We start from the raw sequence: 24,411 nt of genomic DNA on the forward strand, positions 1-24,411 counted from the left end.
TATCAACATTCTCCCTGCTAGCTAAAAATGTTAAATTTCTTAACCTAAAACCAAAATACTACTATAGGCTATAAACTCTCAACACCTAATGATTAGCCTTAATCCAAAGTTCTCTCTCCTTACTGAATGAGGTAACCACCTAAAGAAAATATGAAATAATATTAGAAAATCATCACAAAATAATATCAAAATCACTAGGTCGTGTCTTATTTAGAAATCTAATCAACTTTGTTGAACTTTATATCAAAACCATAATAAAACTCTCTTAGAAAAACAGAGCAGATATTTTTAGAGCTCAAATGAAATTTTATTATAAGAAAGGGTAGCGAGATGGAGAGAGAGACAAAAAGAGAATAAAAGGGGATCAAGGTAGCATCAACTTGAAAGATATTTAGGGCTCCCAATTAGACTAGCAAAAAGAGTTGGCAACCTTCTAAAGTGGCTAAGAAAATTGCTGGCTAGGATTAAAATATCTATATCAAAATAAAAACAAAATAATGGCCTTCTAATGATGCCAATGGCTTTTTGATCTATGGTTAGGGCTTCTCTACCCAAACAAGCGACATAAAGGACCTTCTAAAGAAAACAAAAGGAGATAACATGCTTCTAAAAAAGATCGCATTCTAATTGGCAAAGGCTATATTTATCCAAGGATAGTTTTCTCTACCAGCACAAGATAGAATAAATATTAAATGGGTCGGATCAAGCAAGCTAAGAAGATTTGACAGTTTCATATTCATCCTAACAAGGCCAATTCTAATATTGAATTTGCCCAGAGCTTTCAAGCTAGCTAGCATTTTTCTTGTTATACAAGTGATTTTATGGGATATCACAGCTAAAAAATCGACTGAAGAGGTTTGGACACACACAACCAGAGCAAAGGACAAGACAAATAGGTACAAAGAAAGAATGAATGCGAAAGAAATAGGCAATAATAAAACTAGAGATCAAAGATATCATGAATATAAGTGTGGAAAAAGCTCCATAAACCTGAGTCAATATCACATGTAGCAATCACAACAAGAAATGAAGAAATAAAAAGGATTTATAAATTACCCAAATAGGTAAGAGAAAGTTAGTTATGATAACTAGGAACAATGTTTAGAAAGAGCTATAATAAAGTGGTCCAATACCATATAACTGGACAAAAACAACAGTAAGTTAAAAAATAGCATAAACAGAAATCTAGAAATGTCTTAATACCACAGGTGAATTAAGAAGTGTTTATCTTCAAAGAATGTCTTAATAACATTCTTAAAATAAAATATAATTTTATTTCATAGTCACCACCATCAGCAACAAGCTATCTAAAATTTCTTGTTAGCAAATAAATAAGATTATTGATAGTGTTAAATGCTAGCTAAGAAATTTCACTTAATTTAAACTAATTTTGCAATTTTATGCTTTTGCTATTATATTATTTGTTCTAGGGTTGAGTTGTTGAGTTTCTATGCAGCTCGAAAAATTTAAGTGTAATAATCAATAAAAATAAAATAAAATAAAACAAAATAAATAAATTTTTAATTCATCTATGACGATTGTAACCAATCGCGTCTCAATTAGGTTCTTAGGTATCGAACATTTCATTCAAACCGATGGTAATTACATGTGTGATCGAGAGACAGACATAGAGAAAGAAAAAGGAGAGTCTGACAGATTGATAGCAGGAGAAGGAGGAGAAAGAAAAAGGAGAGTCTGACAGATTGATAGCAAGAGGATTCATGCCTGGAGATTCAATTCCATTAGGAACACTGCGGGCTCTAGCATAAAGGAGGAAGATGACGGACGTGCATCTAGGGCAAGTGTATGTGCTCTCCACAAAGTGAAGATGTCAACACCGAGTGTGGAGGATGAGGAAGAAACCGGACAAAATCTTAGCCAAATTTCAGAGAGGAGGGTGCTCTCGTGTGTAGGTGTAGAGCCATTTCAAGCAGCTTGGCTTGTAGGAGAGGGGCTCCAATGCGGGGGAGAAGGTTTGTGCGTGCATCCTGTGCGCAGAAGGAGAAAGGGGGAGGAGGCAAACCGTGCATGCATTAGAGAGAAAGCTCATGTTTGTATGAGATAGTAGCCTTGAATGTTTTCATGTGAGCAAGGGAGGAGCCGAGCATACAAGGTGAGTAGAGCTAATAATAATATTTATATAAATTATTTATTAAATTAATTTTAATTAAGTGTTAGTTATTATAAGATGAGCCATTGAAGAAAAAAAGTTTATAAAAGACGCAGAAAATCAAAAATGAGGTAAATTTAACTATATTACTTTATATTTTTTATTATAATGGCTCTTTTATTTGTTAAATGTTAATTACAAAAAATGAATATAAACAAAATAAATTTTCTACCATCCGACCATCGATTCCGGCCTTACTTAATTCTAAGTCTCAGGTCGGGTCATGACATTATGTCGTTACAGTTCTTCTTTAATGTTGATCAAAAAAACAAAAATTGAATACTAAAGAAAACATGTTCCATTAAGTTAGAGAGGTATATTTTATTTCACAACTAGAAGAGTTACAAGAAGTGCATATGCTAAGAAATGGAATGAAACTGGTAAGGGTCCTCTGTAACTATGCTGCTAGGTTAGAAACTTAGCCAATATAAAAAGGAGGAGGACACATGAGAAAAGAACCTGCGGAAGTAATTTAACAAAGCTTCCAACAGCATGGCATCTGCTTTTCCCCTAAGGCAGCATTGCCTTCCTATTTCAATGGATGCCAAGTAAGGGCATCTAGCAAGACCATCATGAACTTCCATTTGCATCTTTTGCACAAAAGACAATGCATTTTGTATGCGTGAATCAAACTGCAGAATTAAAATAAAGTTCCATTTTAAGACAGTAATCACCATTATTGCTACAAAAAGTGTTTAGATTTATTTAGTCACAAAAAGATCAAATAACAAAACAGAAAGTTACCACTTCCAGGGAAAGATTGGTTGATTCGAAGCCTTGAAAATCAACATTATCTGATGAACATAGTTGGCTAGATGTGCTTGTTGACCAACTGAAATCAGTCCCTAACAAACAGCCCAAGTAATTGAGGAATGAACCCCAATCATCGGGACTGCCCATTAAAAAACTATCACAAGCAAAATAATGTGAAAAAAAATACATCTACAGCACAAATGTTGGTGACCAATAGAGATACGTTATAAACAAAGCTCATTAATTCACTCTAAAAAACACACAATAATATATTGAAAATATGTGAAATAATGTAAATATCTAATTAAAATGGCGTAACAACTAAGTAGATTATAATTTGATCAAAGAAATGGAAGCGAATTAGAAATACAATTAGAAATTTAATTTACATTTGGGTAACAAAACCAGTTGGAGTACCAACTTTCATTTTCATTCCAATTAAGAATAGTATGTGGAGTTAATTTGAAAACTTCTAGCCAAATTATCTACACCCGACCCTCCATCCTAACATTTTTAACCAAGTCTACCTTCAAATAGTTAAATCTGCAGCTATTTAGGATAAGAACCGCAGCAAATTAATATATTATCTACTACCTTAGGCTCAATAACTACTGTTCCAACAACGATATTAATAAAGTATAGCCCACCACCACATTCTCCTCCACATCCTGCATATGCATTTGTAAAGTGTTGCATGTCATTCCCCAGCCAACTACACTCCAATTTGCACACTTCACAAATAAACTGACAAAAGGAAATAATCCACCTAATTACTAAACATATATGTGGATGTAGAAATATATATGGCTAATAGTCACGCATAACAGTGGATAATGAAGATCTTCAGCGCAATTAAAGCTATATTGCATCTAAACCACAAATTGGAAGTTTTATTTACAGATGATATCATTAATCTAAACAAAAGCTTGCATCTCATTCGTAGATATTAAGAACCTGCATTGTGAAAATAGACAGATTTATAGGAAAGAATTGGGGGAAGAATCCTTAGTATAACAATAACAAAAAGATAAAAAAATTAACATCCAAGTAGAAAATGGTAGACTGTGTTAGGGTTCAGAATAAATGTAATGTCTAGCCCATACCTACAAAAGGCAGCATAAATTTCTACAGTTCTTATATAGTAATATAAGTAATGATCACCACAATAGCAAAGCACATGTATTAATATTTAGAAACCTTTACGTGCCCCATAAACAAACAAAATTTCTCAAGAATCAAATGATATTTTTATTAGCAGTAGCTATTGACATAACATACTTACCGTGATTCTAGGATCTTTTGGTAAATCTCAGAGGCAGCAGCATAGTTGCATGCACGAGCAAGAAGCCTACCCTGTCAACTTGATGTCATAAACAGCTATAAGAGACTCAAAAATATATTAAACATATCCAAGGCAAATCAGGAATGGACATTAACGTTTTCAGATGCAGAATATACTGTGTTTCAGTGTCAAAATAAGTCAATATACTTGTATACTTCATTATTAGATATGCAACCAAGCTTATGTTCTCATTCGCAAATGAAATTTAAGAAACAAAATATGTTCAAAAACTTTTCCTATAATTCCTTTAAAATTAAGTAAATTAGAGCTCAAATTATAGGCCAAGAGAAGAGCAAGAACTGGGCACTTCCAAAGTGACATCATCCCTTTAGTCAAATGACTATCCCTTCAAATTAAGTGATCTTCTAGTTGAGACAGATATAAATGAAATTAAATTTGGCTTTAAATTATATTGGAAATCCATAAGAGTCATTTTGCATGGTCATGCGTTAATATGTACATTTCTACATTTTGTTTCAAATTTATGGGTTTTACATTGTCATTGTACAGATTAATCAAATCAAATGATTGAGCTTACAAAATAGGCACTTTGGTCCACACGAAAGTGTCCAGATTGACTAGACTTTAACTAATAAGTATATTTTGGAACTTCTCATGAAAGGTGTATTTGCATGAATTATTAGACTGACACCGGGGATAAGAATTATTCAAATATACTCTCTATATCGCCAAGTTAGTAGCCGCTCTAGCAGCCCTCCTGATAGGTTTCAAACATCAATCCTTCACAAACTTACATTGGTACGGGGCTCATACGTTAGATATGTTTCTTTGTCCGGCACTTCACATGTGGCTTCCATAGCTATTCTCTGGAAACAGCTAGATCTAACAAAACCAGTGTCAAAGGGCATTTATTTGCATTATCTAGATAGCTCATTAAATCTTTTCGTAACCGAAAATAAAACAAAAAAGAACTATAATATATAGAACAGTACAAATTCAATTTCAACATTTCCTCCATCTCAAAATATTAATAAAATTCCCAGTTCTTCCAAAAAATCTGTTGTTTTTAGATAGCACCCCTAGCATTTCTCACACCATTTAACTCTTTTAGGATGCATCAATCAACTTATGGTTCGTTTGGGGCGGCTTAATTGGTGCGGCGCATTTTGAAAACGCCGGAAAAAGTGTTAGGAAACAGTTGCATGGCCGCTTATCGTAGAACCCGCGGCTCGCATTTTCTCACACGTTTCTTCTACCCTTATTACGCTATTTGTCTCGTGTGTTTCTTCTGACCTTATCTCTCTCGCATTTCTTCTGCCCTCATCTCTGTCGATCACCTCTCTCGATCGTTCCTCTCTCGTGTCTCTCTCCGATGGCAACGGGTTGCCTTTCTCTTTTATCTCTTCCCTCCGATCTCTGGTAGCAATGGGTTGCCTCTCTACTCTCCCTCTTCCCTCCGATCTCCGGCTCTCTCTATTTGTTTGTTGTGCTCTCCATCCTCCTACGGTATCACATATTTTTTTTCCGATGTAATGAATTTCTCTTAGCAATTTGTGGCTTTCTCATTCGCGGTTTGAAGTGAGAATTTAGATTTTGCGATTTGTGGTTTTCTCTTTATGATTTGTGATTTTATCTTTACCTTTAATATTTGAGTGAGTTTGAAAAATGACTGAATGAAGGTGGGTGCTAGATTTGTGGCTAACAATGTTTTGGGTGTCCTTTTATGTGGTATCCTAAAAACGAGAAATATGGAATTGGGTTTTATCTTTACCTTTGATGTTTGAGTGAAAGATTGAGAAATGCCTGAAAAAGAGTGTTTGATTTGTTGCTAGCAATGTTTCAGGTGCCCTGTATGTTGCATCCCAAAAATGAAAAATATGGAATAGAACTTTATTTTTACCTTTGATGTTTGGTGAGAGTGTGAGAAATTGCTGAAAGAGAGTGCTTGATTTGTTGCTAACAAAATTTCGGGTGCCCTGTATGTGGTATCCTAAAAATGAAAAATATGGAATGGCGTTTTACCTTTACCTTTGATGTTTTTCTTATAATTTGAGAAATAGGTGAAAGAGGGTGTTTGATTTGTTGCTAGCAATGTTTCGAGTGCCCTGTATGCAGAATACTAAAAATGAAAAAAATAGGGAATGGGGTTTTATCTTTACCTTTGATGTTTGAGTGAGAATTTGAGAAATAACTGAAAGAGAGTGCTTGATTTTTTGTTAGCAATGTTGCGGGTGCCCTGTATGTGATATCTTAAAAATAAAAAAAATATATGGTATGGGGCTTTACCTTTACCTTTGATTTTTGAGTGAGAGTTTGAGAAATGAATGAAAGAGAGTGTTTGATTTGTTGCTAGCAAATTTCCTGTTGCCCTATATGTAGAATTTTAAAAAAGAAAAATATGGAATGAAGTTTTATCTTCAGCTTTGATGTTTCTGTTAGAGTTTGAGAAATTGTAGAAAGATGGTGCCTGATTTGCTGTTAGCAATGTTTTGGGTGCCCTGTATGTGATATCCTGAAAATGAAAATTATAGAATGAGGTTTTATCTTTAACTTTGATGTTTGAGTGAGAGTTTGAGAAATTGCTGAAAGAGGGTGTTTGTATTGTTGCTAGTAATCTTTATAGCCTTGCAGTCAATTAATTTTTTTAAAACTATTACTCATCAATATATATATATACATATATATATAATTGATCATTAGTATTTTGAGCCAAAACGAGTCGAACATGAGCTTCCTAACTAGCTGAATACGAGCTGCTCGCGAACGACGAGTCGTTTTGACAGCCCTATGTAGAGGTGGTGGTGGGGGTGGGTGGGGGGGGGGGGGGGGGGGGGTCTGCTCTGTGCCTCTTTAAGTTAGAGGTGTTTGTGTGTGGAGGTGGGGTCAGTGGTGATGTGTAGATGGTGTTGCAGTGTGGTAGGGAGAGGCATTGGTGTTGATATTGTGACAATTTTATTTTTCTTTCAGTTCTGATATTGTGGCATTCATATTTAGGTTAATTAGTTTTTCTTCATGCTAGCAATACAATGGTTAAGAAAAAGAAGGTCGGTTCATCTCCAATGTGGGATAAAGAGACAAAATTAATATTTTGCGACATTTGCCTCAACAAGGTTAAACTGTGAAATAGGCTGACAACCTATTTCAACAAGGAAGTCTGTCAAAATATTATTAAAAAATTCAAGGAAAGTAAAGGCAGAGAGTATCATAGAAGACAGTTAAAAACAAGTGGGATTAGCTAAAGAAGAGTTGAAAAATATGGAAAGAATTGAAGCGATGATCAACGGGCTTGAGGTGGGATCTAGTAAAGTAAACGATTGATGCTTACGAGTAGCGCGCAGAGAGACTGACGGTGAGCCTTTTTTAAATATCCCCTATTTTTGTCAATTTTTAATTTGTTTTAAATCCAACATGTCATATGAATTTGTAAGTGGTGTCTCCTGCAAAAAAAATTAAAAACGATAGAATCGATCCTGAGTTAGAGGAGAAGTTTGATCGTCTGTTTGGAGGTGTCGTGATAACGGGCAACAATGCATGTGCCCCCAGTGAGGTAGGGTTGGGTGGCATCCCAGGAAATTTGGGAGTTAACCAAACGTGTGATTCTATTGAAGGCCCCAGCCCGGACCTCCATGAAGTTGAGTTCATCCGGTCAAAGCATCCCCGAGTTGAAAAAAAAAAAGAATGAGGGAGCTTCTTTCCTTAGAAGTCGAATCTCATAGTTGGTGGTTTCAAGCACCAATGACCTCAGTCCATCACAAGCAATTTCTATCCAGCAGGTTATGAGAATTTTGGATGCAACTCCTGAAATTTCTGAGGACAGACCATTGTAATTGTTCTCTATGAAGTTGCTTGAAAATTCGGCCCGGAGCGAGTTTTTCACAGTGATGTCAGCTGACCGTAGGGTGTCTTACCTATCTTATTTTCATGGAAGCAGTGACATTTGAGGGACACTTTTTTTAATTAGATTCTTGTGAGACTTTTTTATTTGTTTATGGTTTTTCATGATGTTTTGGATATTTATGTTGCTTCATTCATCGTTATGTTTTCTATTTACTTTTGTAATGTTATTTGTTTATGTTGGTTTTGTTCGTAACCTTGTAGCTAATTCATTGATGTTTATGTGTTAGTCACTTCGATACTGAAATACATGAATGCGACTAGAAAAAGGTGTAGAAGGAGAGTTGCACCTATCATCGTATGTTTGATGTATGAATATTATAACATGTACATAGAGCGCTCACTTTACATGACATTATCATATGTTGGAGACAAATGGGTTGGGAAGTTGCATGCGGGTCACACAATGAGATTTAGCAATATGTTTCGCATGATACAGCCGGTATTCACCAGTCTGTTGGAGGAACTACAGAGTAATAATGAACTTCATGGCTTCATATGTTGGAGACAAATGGGTTGGGAAGTTGCATGTGGGTCACACAATGAGATTTAGCAATATATTTCGCATGATACAGCCGGTATTCACCAGTCTGTTAGAGGAACTACAGAGTAATAATGAACTTCATGGCTTATCCAGAACAACTTCGCGAGAGGCGTTGGCAATAACCCTCTACATATTATCGCAAAATGAATCAATATAAGGAGTTATGGAGCAATTTCAACACTCCTCTGAAATGATTTGCATATATTTCTCCGTGGGGTTGAATGCACTTGTCAATTTTTCTTCACAAGTCATAAAACCAACAGATCTTACATTCGAACAGACTACCACAGAGATTTCGCATGATGCGCGGTAAATGTCATACTTTAAGATAAATTTTTTAATTTATTACATTCAATTTTCATATAGATATCATAATTACGTAACTCTTCATTATCTTTCTAGAATTGTATTAGAGCAGTCGATGGAACACACGTTGATGCACATGTTCTAAATAATGAAAAAGATCGCATTTATCAGTCGTTGTGGGTTCCCGACACAGAATGTCATGGCAATACGCGATTTCAACATGTGTTTTACTTTTATCATGGTCAGTTGGGAGGGAAAAGCACATGACAGTCGAATTTTCAAATTTGTAACACTGAATAACAAGTACAACTTTCCAAATCCGGCCACTGATTCGCTTGAGACTGAGCTACTCTCCTTTTTTTTTTCCTTTAACACTAATCATTCAATTCACATCAAGTAAATATTATTTGGTTGATGTTAGGCATCCGTTGCAGTGAGGGTATTTAAAGCCCTACCATGATACGAGCTACCACATACCAAATTTTCAGCGAGTTAGCAATGTCGCGCGGGACCGAAAAGGAATATTCAACAAAAGACATTCATTCTTACGCGGTGTTATTGAGATGACTATTGGTATTTGGAAGAACAAATGGGTTATACATCGCGATGTCATCTTACCAATTTCCCAAATAGGTGCAGATTGTGATTGTCACGATGGTTCTCCACAATTATATTTGGAGCCTTCCAGCAACGACATGGACTCCCGTAGGGCGGACAAGGATCATGAGCATGTCCCTACCGAGCATATGAGTACCGTCTTGGACAATCTTTGTCACACGACAAAAAAGATATTCTAGAGACCTGTATTAAAGACGGGAAAGGTAAAAGCGAGATAACAGAGTTAAGAGAAGAAATTACGGATGTGATTGTTGGAGGGTGAATGGAGTTTTTATCATATTATTAATTGCAATGATTATTGAAGAGATTCACTGTTTATTGTATAGGTAATTTATATAGTTCATGTTTATTTTCGTTCTTTGTGTATTTGATATTGATCATTTTGGATTTTTACACAATTTGTAAATGACTTTTTTACTTTTACATTTTTTTTGTGGGTTTTGGAGGTCTATGATAAGACGTTCGACCTTATGGGTTCTTCTAAATGGTTTGTTTGTTACTATTAATTGGTGGCACATGTAAAATCCTAATGAAGGTAACCAAGTTTTTTCTTCTCTTCGGTGCTATAGTTTTTGAGGTTCTTCTGGATTGTCTTTTTTGGTGGTATGCATATGTGACACACACGAGTTTGGTAGTACGTGGGTTAAAGGCAACCAAGAACCCATTTTTTATAACTTATGTCGTCTTCTTATAGTGACAGATTCGTTGATTTATATACTGAATTCTCTAAGACCTCACAGCTGCATAAAATTATAATTAATTACTTCTGTTGTCAGTTTTTACTTTTATTATGTCTAATGAGATGTTTTTTTAAGCATTCAAAAAAGATGAGCTCAAGAATTTATGGCAGCTCCCAAGTATGCGCTGCTACTATAGACTTCAAATTTTCCTGCTAGTTCCACGTCAGCCACATAGCTACGGGAGATAGTTTTCCAGGTGCCCGCAGAGAATCATGAAAAACTGTGATGGGTAGATAAGTTGGAAGATTCCACCGCCAAGTGTGATAACGCATGAAGAGTATCCTTGGAGGACGACTTAGTACGTGACATACGTCGTCTACATTTTTAAAATAATATTATCATATTATTAATTATTGTTTTAATAATTTTTTTTTTAATTTTAGTAATCATGCTACTCACTGTTAAGTGAGGTGCCTATCTTTATTTTGTAATATTTTATGCTGGATTTTTGCTTTTAAAGTATAAAATATATTCATATGAACAGTTTTGTTGCAAACATCATTACCATACAGGGGCAGAATGGTCATTTGTCCATAAACAATTGCAGCACAGTTGTTTCCAAAATGCAAAAAAAAAGACAGACAGCTTATGCGCAGCAGCTTCCTGTGACAACTGTTGCGCAGCAGCTTATTATTAAGCTACAGCTACCCCAATCAAACCCTTAATCTATGCATGTCTCGCATCTCAATTATTTGTATTAATAAATTGTAGATTCATATAAAAAACATGAAGATATTCTCCCTCCGGCCTCCCTCCCTCCCTCTATACATAAATATATAACGGATACTAAGCATAGTAAATACGATACATTTGTCAACAGCAATAATTAGAATATATGCACTGAAAATAATTTTAAAAAAAAGTGCAAAAAATCATGCACAAATAAAAGGTAGTACCATTCGAGGTTTCAAGTTCTGCCAGCAGCTTCCTGTGACAACTGTTGCGTTATGAACAGTTTTGTTGCAAACATCATTACTATACAGGGGCAGAATGGTCATTTGTCCATAAACAATTGCAGCACAGTTGTTTCCAAAATGCAAAAAAAAAGACAGACAGCTTATGCGCAGCAGCTTCCTGTGACAACTGTTGCGCAGCAGCTTATTATTAAGCTACAGCTACCCCAATCAAACCCTTAATCTATGCATGTCTCGCATCTCAATTATTTGTATTAATAAATTGTAGATTCATATAAAAAACATGAAGATATTCTCCCTCCGGCCTCCCTCCCTCCCTCTATACATAAATATATAACGGATACTAAGCATAGTAAATGCGATACATTTGTCAACAACAATATATGCACTGAAAATAATTTTAAAAAAAAGTGCAAAAAATCATGCACAAATAAAAGGTAGTACCATTCGAGGTTTCAAGTTCTGCTAGCCGTAGGAGAAGATACAAAATTAGCAAGGAAAAAAAATACTAAATGGAAAAGGGAAACCATTTAAAAAAGGCTGTGAAAACAAGAATTACCTGCAAACGTAACTTGTCAACTTCAATTCCTATGAGGGAACCTAGATTTCCAGAAATAATTTCCAAAGCTTCGTCATACTTGGCTTGTTGTTCCAGAATGGAAATGTACATGACAACAGCTGCCGTGAATATTGAAAGGTTAATCACAAGTATCAAATACTGTTAAAGTAAATAAGCTGCCAAATAGTGTTTTTTCTTCAGATGGGAACATGAAAAATTAAAGAGCTGTGACACTTCTGGAACTGGAATATGAAAAAAGATAAGAGTCAAACCTTCAGGTTCATGCAGACTATGTGAAGCTATATGCTTCTTAAGTAAAGCTTCAGCAAGAGATAATAATTTCTCACCTCCCGAACTGCAAAGAACCTGCAAAAGCAACAAGCTCAGATATATGCAAGGCAATTTGACCATACTTATTGTAAGAGGAAAAAAAACAATACATGGTAATTGGTGTACAATTTGCAGTAACAATAACTTCACGATTATGCAATATGAAAGCATGACGCACTAAAGAGCTATTATGCATCTCATCAAAAAAATAACATCGAACTCAATAAAAAGAAAACACAAGAATGAGATTAAATAAACAAATCACTATGCAAAGAAAAATAGAGAAGTAAAAAAAGGCTAAAATGATCACCAAACTATTTGTAGGGGTGTTGATATCAGAGTTAACCAAAAACAACAATTGAAAAAAAATTATTACTATTGCAAAAGCCAATAGGGGATAAAACTGACTCACGGAAATGGAGCAACAATAACAGACGCAGCACAAATGTAACTAAACTTATACCACACTGGGGTGGTGGTAGGATCCGCGGGAGGAAAGGGTGTAGGTGGTTGCGATTGGCTAGCAGAAAGGAGGCCAACGGCGCCAAGGAAGCTGGAAGGTGGTTGTGATGGGTCTAGAATAGTGAAAGAGGGTAGCAGGGTTGGGAAGCCAGTAGGCCTAAGGGTGGCTGTTGTAGGAGGGCAGCAGGCAGCAAGAAAGTACGGGATGTGGTTAGCTACAGAATGTAAAGTGTAGTTGGGGTTGAACGTAGGTAAGGAAGGAGTCTGGAGGAGTTGCAGCTGGGGTGGTAGGGGGTCAACAGGGTTTTAGGGAGTTGCCAGCTAAAAGAAAACAGTGAGGATGGAGGGGATGCGGCAGCAGGAAGCTGTGGGGGCTACAGGAACGGCAAAGAAACAATTATCCGAAAGTAGCTGCACAAGTACGGTGAAGGCAGCAACAAAGGTAAGATTGCAGTAGATAAGTAAGTTGAGGATAATCACCACCTGGAAACGAGATAGAGCCGGAGCACCCTTGCCCTTGGATACAGCCCTAAAAAGAGAAACTTGGAGACGCAGACGGCTGTCCCGACAGAAAACACATGAAAAAATTGCATTAGAAACAAGAAAATAACACATAAAATGCTAAAATAACTAGGGGTGTTTGCACTCCTATTGGGCGACAAACTTAGCCCCCAAGGAGGCCAGTTGGCCCCTCTACTTCCCACTGAATTAGTCCAAGATAGCAAGCCTCTTCTGCCTCCTACTGTGTCCAGTCCAAGAGAGCACTCGCGTCGGTCTCCTGAGATTGAGAGAACTTTGACCTCATTCGTCGAAGCTTCTGCTCCTCATAGTATAAAATCAAGTCAGGCACTTTGAAGCTAGCAGAGTTGTTATAATCCCCGGGAATTGAAGGGTCTTTGATTGCAACGATATGAGCATCCGGATCTCACTATCGATTGCATTGTTCCCCAAAACGCTTGAATTAATTTCCCCACTTGTGCGTAGTCATCCATATCGGTTCAACCATCTAAGGGTACGGGTACAATACTAGACTGAACTGGGACTTCTTGCTAAGTATATTTTGTAGGTTCTTTCAAAGGTAGCCCATGGTTGGCTCATCCCTATCTAATGTGAGGAGATTTTGAACTTCCTCTAATGATGGCAGTTGTGGTGGTAATGCATCGATCATGATGTCATGAAATACTCTTTGTAGAGCTTGCCCTGTGGCTAAAATTGACTCTTCTGTCTCATTATCCTCTATCATCATCGAACTCTATACCCCAGGTGCTTTCTGAATGGCAAGAGCACCTGTAACCTCGAAGTCTGAAGAAGGTAGGAATTATGCGCTGAATCCATCGTACTAAGTTCGGCGATCAAACTGTTTGACAATTTCCCCAATAAGATGTGACAAGCATCAATGGGCACCATGGCACACGACAACTAATCTTGCAGCTATTTTCTAATGAAAAACTCTATGAGACATCTCCTGTCAATGTTGATTATGTTCTTCTTCAACAACATCAAAGAGTATGGTTGGGAATGACTTTGAGTCGTGAGGCTCAACTTATCCACCATCTGTGTAGACGTCATCTTCCGCTGATGATGAGGTTGCACACATTTCTCTTCACACTGCAATGGGTTTAGAATAAGTTATGGTGAAGCAAATGTTGCTCCCTCATAGCCTCAGTCTGAAGGACCTGTCAAAACATAAGTATCATGCCCTCATCTGGTGAAAGTTGGTACTCCTCACCATGTTCTTCAACTAACTCCTCTTTGTTCACTTCCTCTATCACACCCTACTCAGCGAAGGATATAACTCGGCTAGTCGGTCAACTGAAAGTAATATATCCAAAATCATGACATCTAAAGCATTTTCTGTCTGGGATTTTATTGAGGGTGTTGCTCTTCTCAAGCCTCTGCTAACTCAGGGCAGCCTTATCATTCTCTTGACCATAGTTCTCATTTATCTTGAGTGTAAACTTATGGAGTTGTGGGTGGCTGCCTAAATGGCAGTGGATGACTGTTCTGCTTCTGTTGTCTCTCCACGTTCAGCGTTAAGGTCAGAATGTCACCAAAAGTTCAAAATGAATTGTTTTTCTAGAAAAATACCTTGTTCTTTGGAAGAACTATCTCGTGTCTGGTACTACATGGTTCCACTATGCAAGAACTCTGAATCATTCTCTTGAAGCTCATCGTTTTATGAAAAATGATCCATTTGCACCGAAATCACCCAGTCCAATAGGGAAATCTCAATTCAGTGAGCCTTTCGATACAATCAAATCGTCATATTCTAGGAGCCCAAACTATGTGATTGATGACTCTGGGTGAACTGCGTTTTGGTAGCTTATGTGTTTTCAAAACGCAGAAAACAACGTTTTCACACTGCACCTATCTAGGTGCGGTGGCAGCTTATTGGCAACAGTCTGGCTTTTCCAAAAAAATAAAAATTTGTAATAGTCACCGCACCTAACTTATTAGTGGATTATTTTTAATCAGCTTATCAGCAGATTATTCAATAAGCTACCGCTGCCCCAAACAGACCCTGAATAAATCCTCTTCTATCTGTTGCGGATACCATCCCCTTCTTCAAACTCCCCTTCTTCAAACTCCACCCTTCTTCAAACTCCAATTCGTATTTTTCATATAGAAATCTCTTATCAACGATAGAACAAGATCCATTTTGCATCATATCTAATTGATTCATTGGATAGAAAAAATAATGTCACTCAATTATTATCAAACTGGCTGCAATATTTTTCTGTCCATGAGGATCCCGCCAAAGCTAGAGAAATAAAGCAATAGTTGAACCACGTTGCAAATGGTGGGCTTCAAATCTCAAATACCTGATTATCATGTGTTACTCTAACTCCGTCAGTTCGCATTTCAGCCTAAGCAGCATAAACTCTGTTGTGTACTCCTCCACTAATAGGTTTCTCTGTTTAGGTAGTGGAGCCTCAAGAAAAGATTTTGACAATAGTGCGGGTAGGTACTCTCGTTGCAACTCTCTTCATCTTCTCTCATGTAGTAATCTGATATGCCTCGGCACCAAAATCAGCAAACAATAACAGTGAAACAGCGATAGATAGATGGAAATAAGTCAAATAAGGGCTGCTCTTATGAAAAACAAATGCAAACAAGCAAGATGCAAAAGATAATCTACTTTTGAGAGATTGATCGGCTCTCCAACACCCTAGATGTCGCTAGGAACACCACCCAAAAGAAGAAAACACAGGAACCAACCAAATAAAGTATAAAGAAAGCGAGCTCTAGGTTCTCCCCCTAATAACATCCCCTCACAGCATTTAAAAAACTTTCCTTCCTAATTTACCCTCCAAACTCCCTTAATTTCTCCTCTTTGCATAGGTGATTATGGCCCTAGTAAACCCTAACATTTCCTTTTCTTCTTTTGCAACTTCCCTTCTCTTCACTTCTTCCTGTCGCCAAGACTTGGCTGCCTGTGGGCCAGTTATAACGCTTCCATCTGGTCCAAGGTGTATAGGCTCGTGTATGGGCGTAACATTACTCCTCTCCCAAAAAAGTACCTTATCCTCAAGATGGAAGGATGGAAAGTACTTGAGAATCACCTCATAAGGCTCTCATGTTGCTTCATGGTCTGATAGCACCTTCCATTTGACCAATACCTCATTTGCTTCCCCTACTCGGCGCAGTCCTTCGATCTCTAACAACTCCAAAATCATCTCTAGGTCTTCTGTCAGCGTCGATGATAGTGTAGGCGATGGTGTATGATCTTCAATCGCACATCTCAGATGTGACACATGGAAAATCATGTGTAATGCGAACGATGATTGTAAACCAAAGTCACATCCAGGTCTTCTATCAGTGTCGACGGTAGTGTAAGCGAGGGTATATGATCTTTAATCGCACGTCTCAGTGGTGACACATGGAAGACCGACTATAGTGTGAACGATGATGATAACCTCAAACGATAAATCACTTCCCCGTTATGTGTCATCACCTCATATGGTCTAAAGTATTATGGTAAAAGTTTCTCACTCCTGGCCAATGTCTTCTGTCGATATAGTCTCAGCTTCAAGTAGATCATATATCCTGGTTCAACTGCACCTCTTTTTTGTGTTCATCAGCTTTCCTCTACATGATTTGTTGAGCTCTTAGTAAATGTCCCATGAGCTTTGCTAGTATCATGTCTCTCTCCTTGATCGACGCTAGATATCGGTATGGCGCCATGCCCATAATGTACCAAGTGAGGTGGATCCCGCCCATACAATATCTTGAAAGGGGTGGTCTGTGATGTGGTGTGGTACGACGTGTTATACCAATATCCGCTCCATAGCTTCGGCGTGTTATACCAACATTCAGCCCATGCAATCCACTTGGCCCATAGCTTCTGTGTATCAGATACAGAACAAAGCAGGTATGTCTCCACCCTCCTGTTGACCACCCTCGTTTATCCATCAGTTTGGGGATGATATGTGGTACTCCTCTTAAGGATTGTCTCTTGCAACATGAATAGCTCTTTCCAAAAGTGGTTGAGGAGCACATTATCCCTATTCGAAACAATCAATTCCAGTACTCCATGCAAACGGACCACTTCCTGAATAAACACTGCTGCGACTGAGATTTATCGTAAGGGAATGAAATGTGCATTCTTACTCGGGCGATCCACGACTACCATGATCACCGTAAACCCTTCTGAATGTGGCAATCCCTAGATGAAATCCATCGTCACTTCTTCCCAAACCTTTCCCGGCAATGCTAATGGTTGTGTAACCCCCCTGGTGTCGTGTTCAAGTACTTGTGTCGCTGACATACGTCACATTTTGTCACCATATCCCCGACGTCTTTGCTCATCCTCACCCAATAAAGTTTTGTCGTCAGACGACTGTAGGTCTTCTGCACCCCTGAGTGTTCCCAGATAACACTACTATGAAACTCTTGTATTAATCTCGGAATATACTCAAAAAGAATTGAGTAGCACGAAACGCGCCTGATGAAGCAGTTGTTGTCCCCTCAATGCACATCCTGGATGACTGTTCGGATCTCGTAGTAATTCGGCTCTTATCTTCCTCAGCTCCTCATCCCTTTCGCTCTCTTGTCTCAAGGCTTCTCAATATAGGGGTTCATTCACCTTTCTTGACAGTGTGTCCACTGCCTTGTTCTCAAATTTTGGTCAGTACTGAATCTCGAAATCATACCTCAGTAGCTTGAATGTCATCTCTGATGCTCCTCAGTCACCATCCGCTACTCCAGAAGATTTAGACTCCTTTGATCTGTCCTAACCACAAAATATCATCCCAACAGGTAGGGTCGCCTCTTCTAAATGGTCAAGTTAATTGTCATCAACTCCCGTTCATATACTAACTTTAGTCTATCTCTGGTCCTAAGAACCTGACTGAAGTAGGCAATTGGTCGTTGTTCTTGCATGAGCAATGCTCCCAATCCGTACCCTGATGCATCTGTCTCCATCACAAATAGTTTAATGAAATTTGTAAGTGCTAATATTGGTACGCTAGTCATGGCCCTCATCAGATGTTCAAATGCATATGTTGTTACTTCCTCCCATTTAAGAATGACTTTCTTCAACTACCCCGTCAGTGGTCATGTTATTGTGCTATATCCTCTCACGAACTTCCAGTAATAGCCGGTGAGACCAAGGAATCCCCTCAACTTCTTGGTAAATGCCAATCAACCATAGCATTGATCTTGGACTAATCAACTGCTACCCCCGTTCTAGTTGCCACATATGTCATGTACTCGAGTTTCAACTATGCAAAAGAACATTTCTTCAAGTTGGCATATAACTGGTGCTACCTCAACGGCTCCAGGACTGCCCTTAAGTGTCTCACATGCTCTGTCTCTGTACAACTGTAGTAGATCAAATGTCATCAAAGAATACCAAGAAAAATTTCTAGATGTAAGGTTGGAAAACTCTATTCATGACGGATCAAAATGTCGCCAGCGTGTTTGTGAGACCAAACAACATTACTAAGAACTCATAGTGTCCTTCATTTGTCTGAAATGTCATCAAAGAATACCAAGAAAAATTTCTAGAGGTAAGGTTGGAAAACTCTATTCATGACGGATCAAAGCGTGTTTGTGAGACCAAACAACATCACTAAGAACTCATAGTGTCATTCATTTGTCTTAGTGTCCTTCATTTGTCTGGTGCGTCGTCTTGTGCACATCCATTCAATTCATCCTGGTCTGGTGGTCCCGACTTAAGATTAATTTTTAAAACAATAGTCCTTTTATAAAGCTCATCCAGCAACTCATCAATCACAGGAATAGGAAACTTGTCCAACACCGACTCCTTGTTCAAAGCTTGGTAGTCCATGTAGAATTTCAAACTACCATATTTTTTCTTCATCGACAGGACGAGACTAAAAAAAGAGCTCACACTAGACCAGATAATCCCGGTCTTGAGCATCTCTAGGATCAACTTCTCTATCTCATCCTTTTGAATATGAGGGTATTTGTATGGTCTGACACTGATGAGGGAGCACCCTCCTTCAAGGTAATAGCATGTTTGTGCTCCCACGGGAAGGTAACCCGCTTGATTGTTGGAGAAGACATCCTTGAACTGCTGTAGAAGCTGTTAGAACCTTTCAAGAAACTTTGTCAACTCTGATCTTCAAACCTCTTCAATGCTCTGCAACTCTACCAGGTAGTCGAGTTCTGCTCTCTGTATCGACTTGACCATGGTTTTGAGTGATACCATAGTTTTGCATAAACTAGTATCACTTCTCAGCGTCACCTTTCTACCCTCGTCAGGGACTTCCAATCCCTGTTCATCTGTCCCAGCGTTCGCAGCCACTTCATCCCCAAAATCACAACTGTGCTACCCAAATCTAAGGGAAGAAAGTTTTATACCACCTGTAAGCTATGGAATGTCAGAACCAACCCTTTGCAAATTCCCCGACTTTTCTCCACCTTCCTCGTACCAACGATGACGCCAAAGCTCCATGTAATCACCAGCTCCAACCCTAGCTTCTCCACAATCTGATTTGAGATAAAGTTATGTGTGGCCATGCTATCCACCAACACCACAATCGGTTGTTCTCCAATCCACCCCCTCACCCTCATGATGTGATTCGGGGTAAATCCCACCACCGAATTGAGGGATACCTCTGCCACATCCAAATGTAAATGCTCCTCCACCGCATCCTCCTATGACTCCTCACTTTCTATATCCTCCTCCTAAATAAGAAGAATCTGAAAGGCGTGTTACTTACAACGGCGGCCTAGGGTATATTTCTCGGCACAGCAGTAACACAATTTTTTTGTTCTTTTATCCTACGCTTGTGTATCTGTGAGGAGTTTGAAATTTTCCCCACGACAACGAAGGGAAGGTTGTAGAGCATGGGAAAGTTAAGGATAATTACCACCTCGAAACAAGATATAGCCGGAGCACGACTCGCCCTTAGATACTTTCGTAGAACGGAAAATCTAGAGACGCTGACAACTGTCCCAGCAAACACACGTAAAAGCTACCCAAGAAACATAAAAACAACATATATATAATACTAGATAACTAATGGCGTACCACTCCTATTGGGCGGCAACCTGACCTCTAAGATACCGGTCGACCCCCTCTACTTCGCCGCTAAACCGGTCCTAAATAGCAAGCCTTTTCCAGCTCCTACCGCGTCCAGTCCAAGGGAGCACCCGCCTCAAGTACATTGTAATATCATATTATATAAAAGATTCAACTTAATCCTTTGACTCTAAAAATAGAAGTCAAAATAATCTCATCATTAAAATTAATTGAAATTAAAGTAAAATTAAAAGTTAGCGGATGGTGTTAAAAATGTGAACAATAAAAATTTACATTTTTCTGAAATTTTTATAACTAATAAATTATTAGTTTAGGATTGAGATTATTTTAGAAAATTTATTAATAATAATTGTTAAAATTTACAAATTTAATATGTATTAATTTCTTCACACAGCAGCTTAAATATTTTATTAAGCAAATTATCTGTTTAAGTTTAAGATTTTTTAAGAAAATATATCAATAATAATTGCTAAAATTTATAAATTTATTATGTATTAATTTCTTTACAAAGCTTCTGAAATAAAATTAAAGATATTGGAAATATTATAGATAGACTATATCTCAAAAAAAGATAAATTCAAAACTAGATTCTGTAAGAATTTTAATATTGCAAATTTTTAAAATACTCTCATTTTAAACACAATTTGTTAATTTTCACTTAAATTTTTATTACTTTTAAAAGCAAGAATATGTTGTCTCCCGCGTTAGGAGTGCAGGGATTAAGTGAAACCTATTATATATTATGATACTAAGATGAAGCCCGCCCCCCAACCCCCAAAAAAAAACCACACACACACACACACTAAAATTAATCGAGTTGCTATTTTGATCATTTTCTCAAAAGAAAATGAACCATTCACTTCAGATCTGGCTTGAAAAAATATATTAGGATACAATGATCGCATGACATCAGAGTAACAGCCACTTCTATGTGTTAAAGGCTTCATGTCACTTATGAAACAAAATATCATTGGCATCGTATCAATTTTCAAATTGAAACACATAAAATTGAAAGGCATTTTATAGGATTAAGATTGAAGAATGAACAAAACATTTGTAACCTAAGGAGGTAATCTCCATATGTTAGCTTCCATAAAAGATAAACTCCATAATGGGCAAAAAAAAAGTACATATGCAGCAAACAATAAGACAGCGATATAAATAATCAACCATGCACGCTAAACATAAGTAACAAATATTGTTTTCAGTTAGGACACTTTCAATTGCTTCTGATTGCTTATTTATCTATAAAAAATCAACAAAAGTCAAAAGTTACAGCATGCATTGCATCTAGAGTAACCCAATACTTGTATTGATGGTAAGCAAATACTGAACACCCACAAAAGATCTAAAATAATTTCAATGAATAGTCAATATGACAACCTGCAATTGAATGCTGCAAATTGCCCAAAGCAAAAACCTTTCTTCAGCAACAATCTTGTACAACTTAATGGCAGTCTGCAAAAAATAACCGCACAACAAAATCAGTAATCACTAGTGGAGAAGTAAAACTCAAGAAGCACTGCCTCATCAAAAATACCTGCTGTTGCTTCACAAACGAATACTCACGCACATAACAGTTAAAAAGACCCATCAATAATTCTAAGTTACTTGGGAACTTTCCACAAGCATGTTCATAGCATGAAGTGGCAAGGTCCACTGGAGAGATGAACATAAAATAAGACTCAGAATATAAATCCTTACAAGATATTGATGATTATTAAAGAATGTAACAAAGAGTAGTGATACAGACAGCGATCAAGCCTTTGAAATACAATCTGTAAAGTGCTGAGGGTGAGATCATCAATTGGAACCATATTCAAATTACTCAAATATAAGAGCTCTTTGGCCTCTAAACAAACACTTAGTGCTTCATCAAGCCTCCCTATCCTTTCCAAAATGAGAGCCTTGAGTGCCTGACACAAAGTACATGAAGATTTCAAAATACTGTATAAACATAGTCTGGTGATAACCATTTCAATGTGGATGTTAGAATCTGTAACACTAAATTGATAATAAGAAGGGCAGAGAATAAACAGAATGAGTGAAAGCTGTAGACACAATTCATAGGCATGCCAGCTAATAAGATGTAAAAGACTAAAACAATATGATATCTGATATCACTCAGCAGTGTTAAATAGCTTTAGATCTAGGCCTAGGTGTTTGAAATAGAGATGCCATATAAGTACCACAAAAACAAGAGAAATACCATAGAGACTTAAAAGTAGATGTAGAAACATATTTAAGCCATTTATGTTGCCTGGATATAAGTGCTCAGCAGCAAAAAAGTCGTTGAAAAAGTTGAATTGGGAAGAAAAAAGAATGTTAAGATGGATATGTGGAGCAAAAAACAAATAATATAAAGGAACATTGGGAGTATCATCTATAAATAATAAAATAAAAATAATAGACTTGGGAGGTTTGAGAATGTACTACGTGGAAGATGTAATGAGACTTGTAGATAAAATTAATGTTGAAGGTTTAGAAAAAAAGAAGTAATTGAAGGTAACTTAGACACAAATTGTGCATCAAGTTTTGTCCAATTGGTTTAACTACTCATGCACAACTCAACAAAGAAGAAGAATGGCGAATGAAAATTCCTAAAAACAATCCAAAAAAGTTGAGATAATATTATTAATAACAATGAAGATCACCATGCCCTCAACATTGTTAGGTTTAAAAATATAATAATAAAGCAATTCTTTTAAAGAACTTGCTTTACACATCTTTTTAGCACTCAAAAGTAAAGCTCTTCTAAAATGCTTTGAAGCAACATCTTGGAATCGTTTCTTTTCTCTAAAGCTTATTATTTTAATTTAGAGTTTATGCTAATCACTTAACTTGGAAGCATCAAATTTTTTGGATAAAAATCCCAACTGTACAGTTTTGCTTATTTTCCAAACGCTTTTCTTGAAATGGTGTGTTTACTTTGTAGGGCATATAAAGCTACTTAAATTTAAGAAAAAAAAAACATAATTTGAATTCTAGTGCAGAAAAAGAAACCTAAATGTAGAATTCTCATTTCTAACAGTTAAGAAAATTAATTTGTGCATCCTAAACACTTCTTAAGGAAGGTAAAATTAGTACTTTTAATACTTCACTTTTCTCTTTGACATATAATATACGGGGTTAAGTGACATGTTCATATAATAAGTAGGAACATCATCATAAGTAGTCTTATCCCAAAAAATTTAAATATGTATTATGAATTTAAATTTTTCAATTGATATTGGCAAGTACTATCCAAGGTGTTAAGCATATTCTTCACAAATCTTTTTAAAAAACTTCTACTCATGAAACCTCAAGTCTATATAGTCACCTTAGTTACAATGAAATATTATTTGATTTCTAATGGTTGAAAATAAACTTAAATGTACAGTTCTTGCATTAAAAAGAACAAATTGTACATCTTAAACCCTTTTTCAATTAAGGTACAATCATTTGCATGTCACCTCTTTTAATCCTTTACTTTTCTCTCTGACAAGTATACGAGCGTATGTGATAAGTATATAAAATGAGTATGATCATCGCCGTCATAAGCCTTATCCCAAATAGTTTGAATCTGCATTATAAGTCCATATTTTTCATATGTTCCTAAGTCGTTAAACTTAATCATCGCATATCATTTTGAACTGTTCATGTAAAGGTGCTTTTTCTATCCTTTATTGCATGTCCAAACAACCTAAAGTAAGTTTTCAATAATCTTCATTGCATATCATTCCAACTTTTTCTCCAACATAATTTTCATTAATTTATCCATCCGAATTTTTTCACATTTCCATATTAACATTCTCGTTCCTGTCACAATCAAATCAAATATCAATAACAACTTCAAATCCCAATATTCAAATGCATACAACATCATCGACCAAACCAAGGGTTTATAAAATTTATCTCTAAACCTCCTCGATATCCTTTGAACACATAAAAACTGTGTGGCACTTCTCCATTTTATCATCTATTCATAACTATAAAAATCAAATTCAATATATATGCATTATTCTATTCAACAGATCCAGGATATTTAACAAGTTACATCAAAGTATCACATTATCTTTCAATAATCATAAATGATAAATGCTAACATCACACACACTAAAATATCATATTGTATACTCAATCATTCCTTTACTAATTCCAAGATATATCTTATAAATATTTGAACAACTTTTTAAAATTTTTTCACTTATTTTAATGAATGCTTTACTAATTAAAACCATATTATCCAGAAAAATATACAACAAGGCACTTCGCTTCATATATTCTTTATAAGCATCTCCATATCCAATATAAAAAAGAATAAAG

The 24,411-nt window shown here is 36.7% G+C and overlaps 1 protein-coding gene across 1 annotated transcript in view; it reads right to left on the reverse strand.

Moving 5' to 3' along the window:
• LOC110025577 (N-terminal acetyltransferase B complex auxiliary subunit NAA25) overlaps positions 1 to 24,411 on the reverse strand; it is a 117,022-nt gene that overhangs the window by 88,326 nt on the left and 4,285 nt on the right. The window contains exons 2-9 of the mRNA XM_020726132.1: positions 21,860 to 22,022; positions 21,647 to 21,765; positions 21,490 to 21,564; positions 12,074 to 12,167; positions 11,802 to 11,920; positions 4,206 to 4,276; positions 2,915 to 3,062; positions 2,630 to 2,802 (exon numbers count right to left, since the gene is read on the reverse strand). Of these exons, the coding sequence (XP_020581791.1) occupies positions 2,630 to 2,802; positions 2,915 to 3,062; positions 4,206 to 4,276; positions 11,802 to 11,920; positions 12,074 to 12,167; positions 21,490 to 21,564; positions 21,647 to 21,765; positions 21,860 to 22,022 (962 nt within the window). The remainder of the gene's footprint in view (positions 1 to 2,629; positions 2,803 to 2,914; positions 3,063 to 4,205; positions 4,277 to 11,801; positions 11,921 to 12,073; positions 12,168 to 21,489; positions 21,565 to 21,646; positions 21,766 to 21,859; positions 22,023 to 24,411) is intronic.

Source organism: Phalaenopsis equestris, unplaced genomic scaffold, assembly GCF_001263595.1.
Source record: "Phalaenopsis equestris unplaced genomic scaffold, ASM126359v1 Scaffold000304, whole genome shotgun sequence".
NCBI lineage: Eukaryota > Viridiplantae > Streptophyta > Magnoliopsida > Asparagales > Orchidaceae > Phalaenopsis > Phalaenopsis equestris.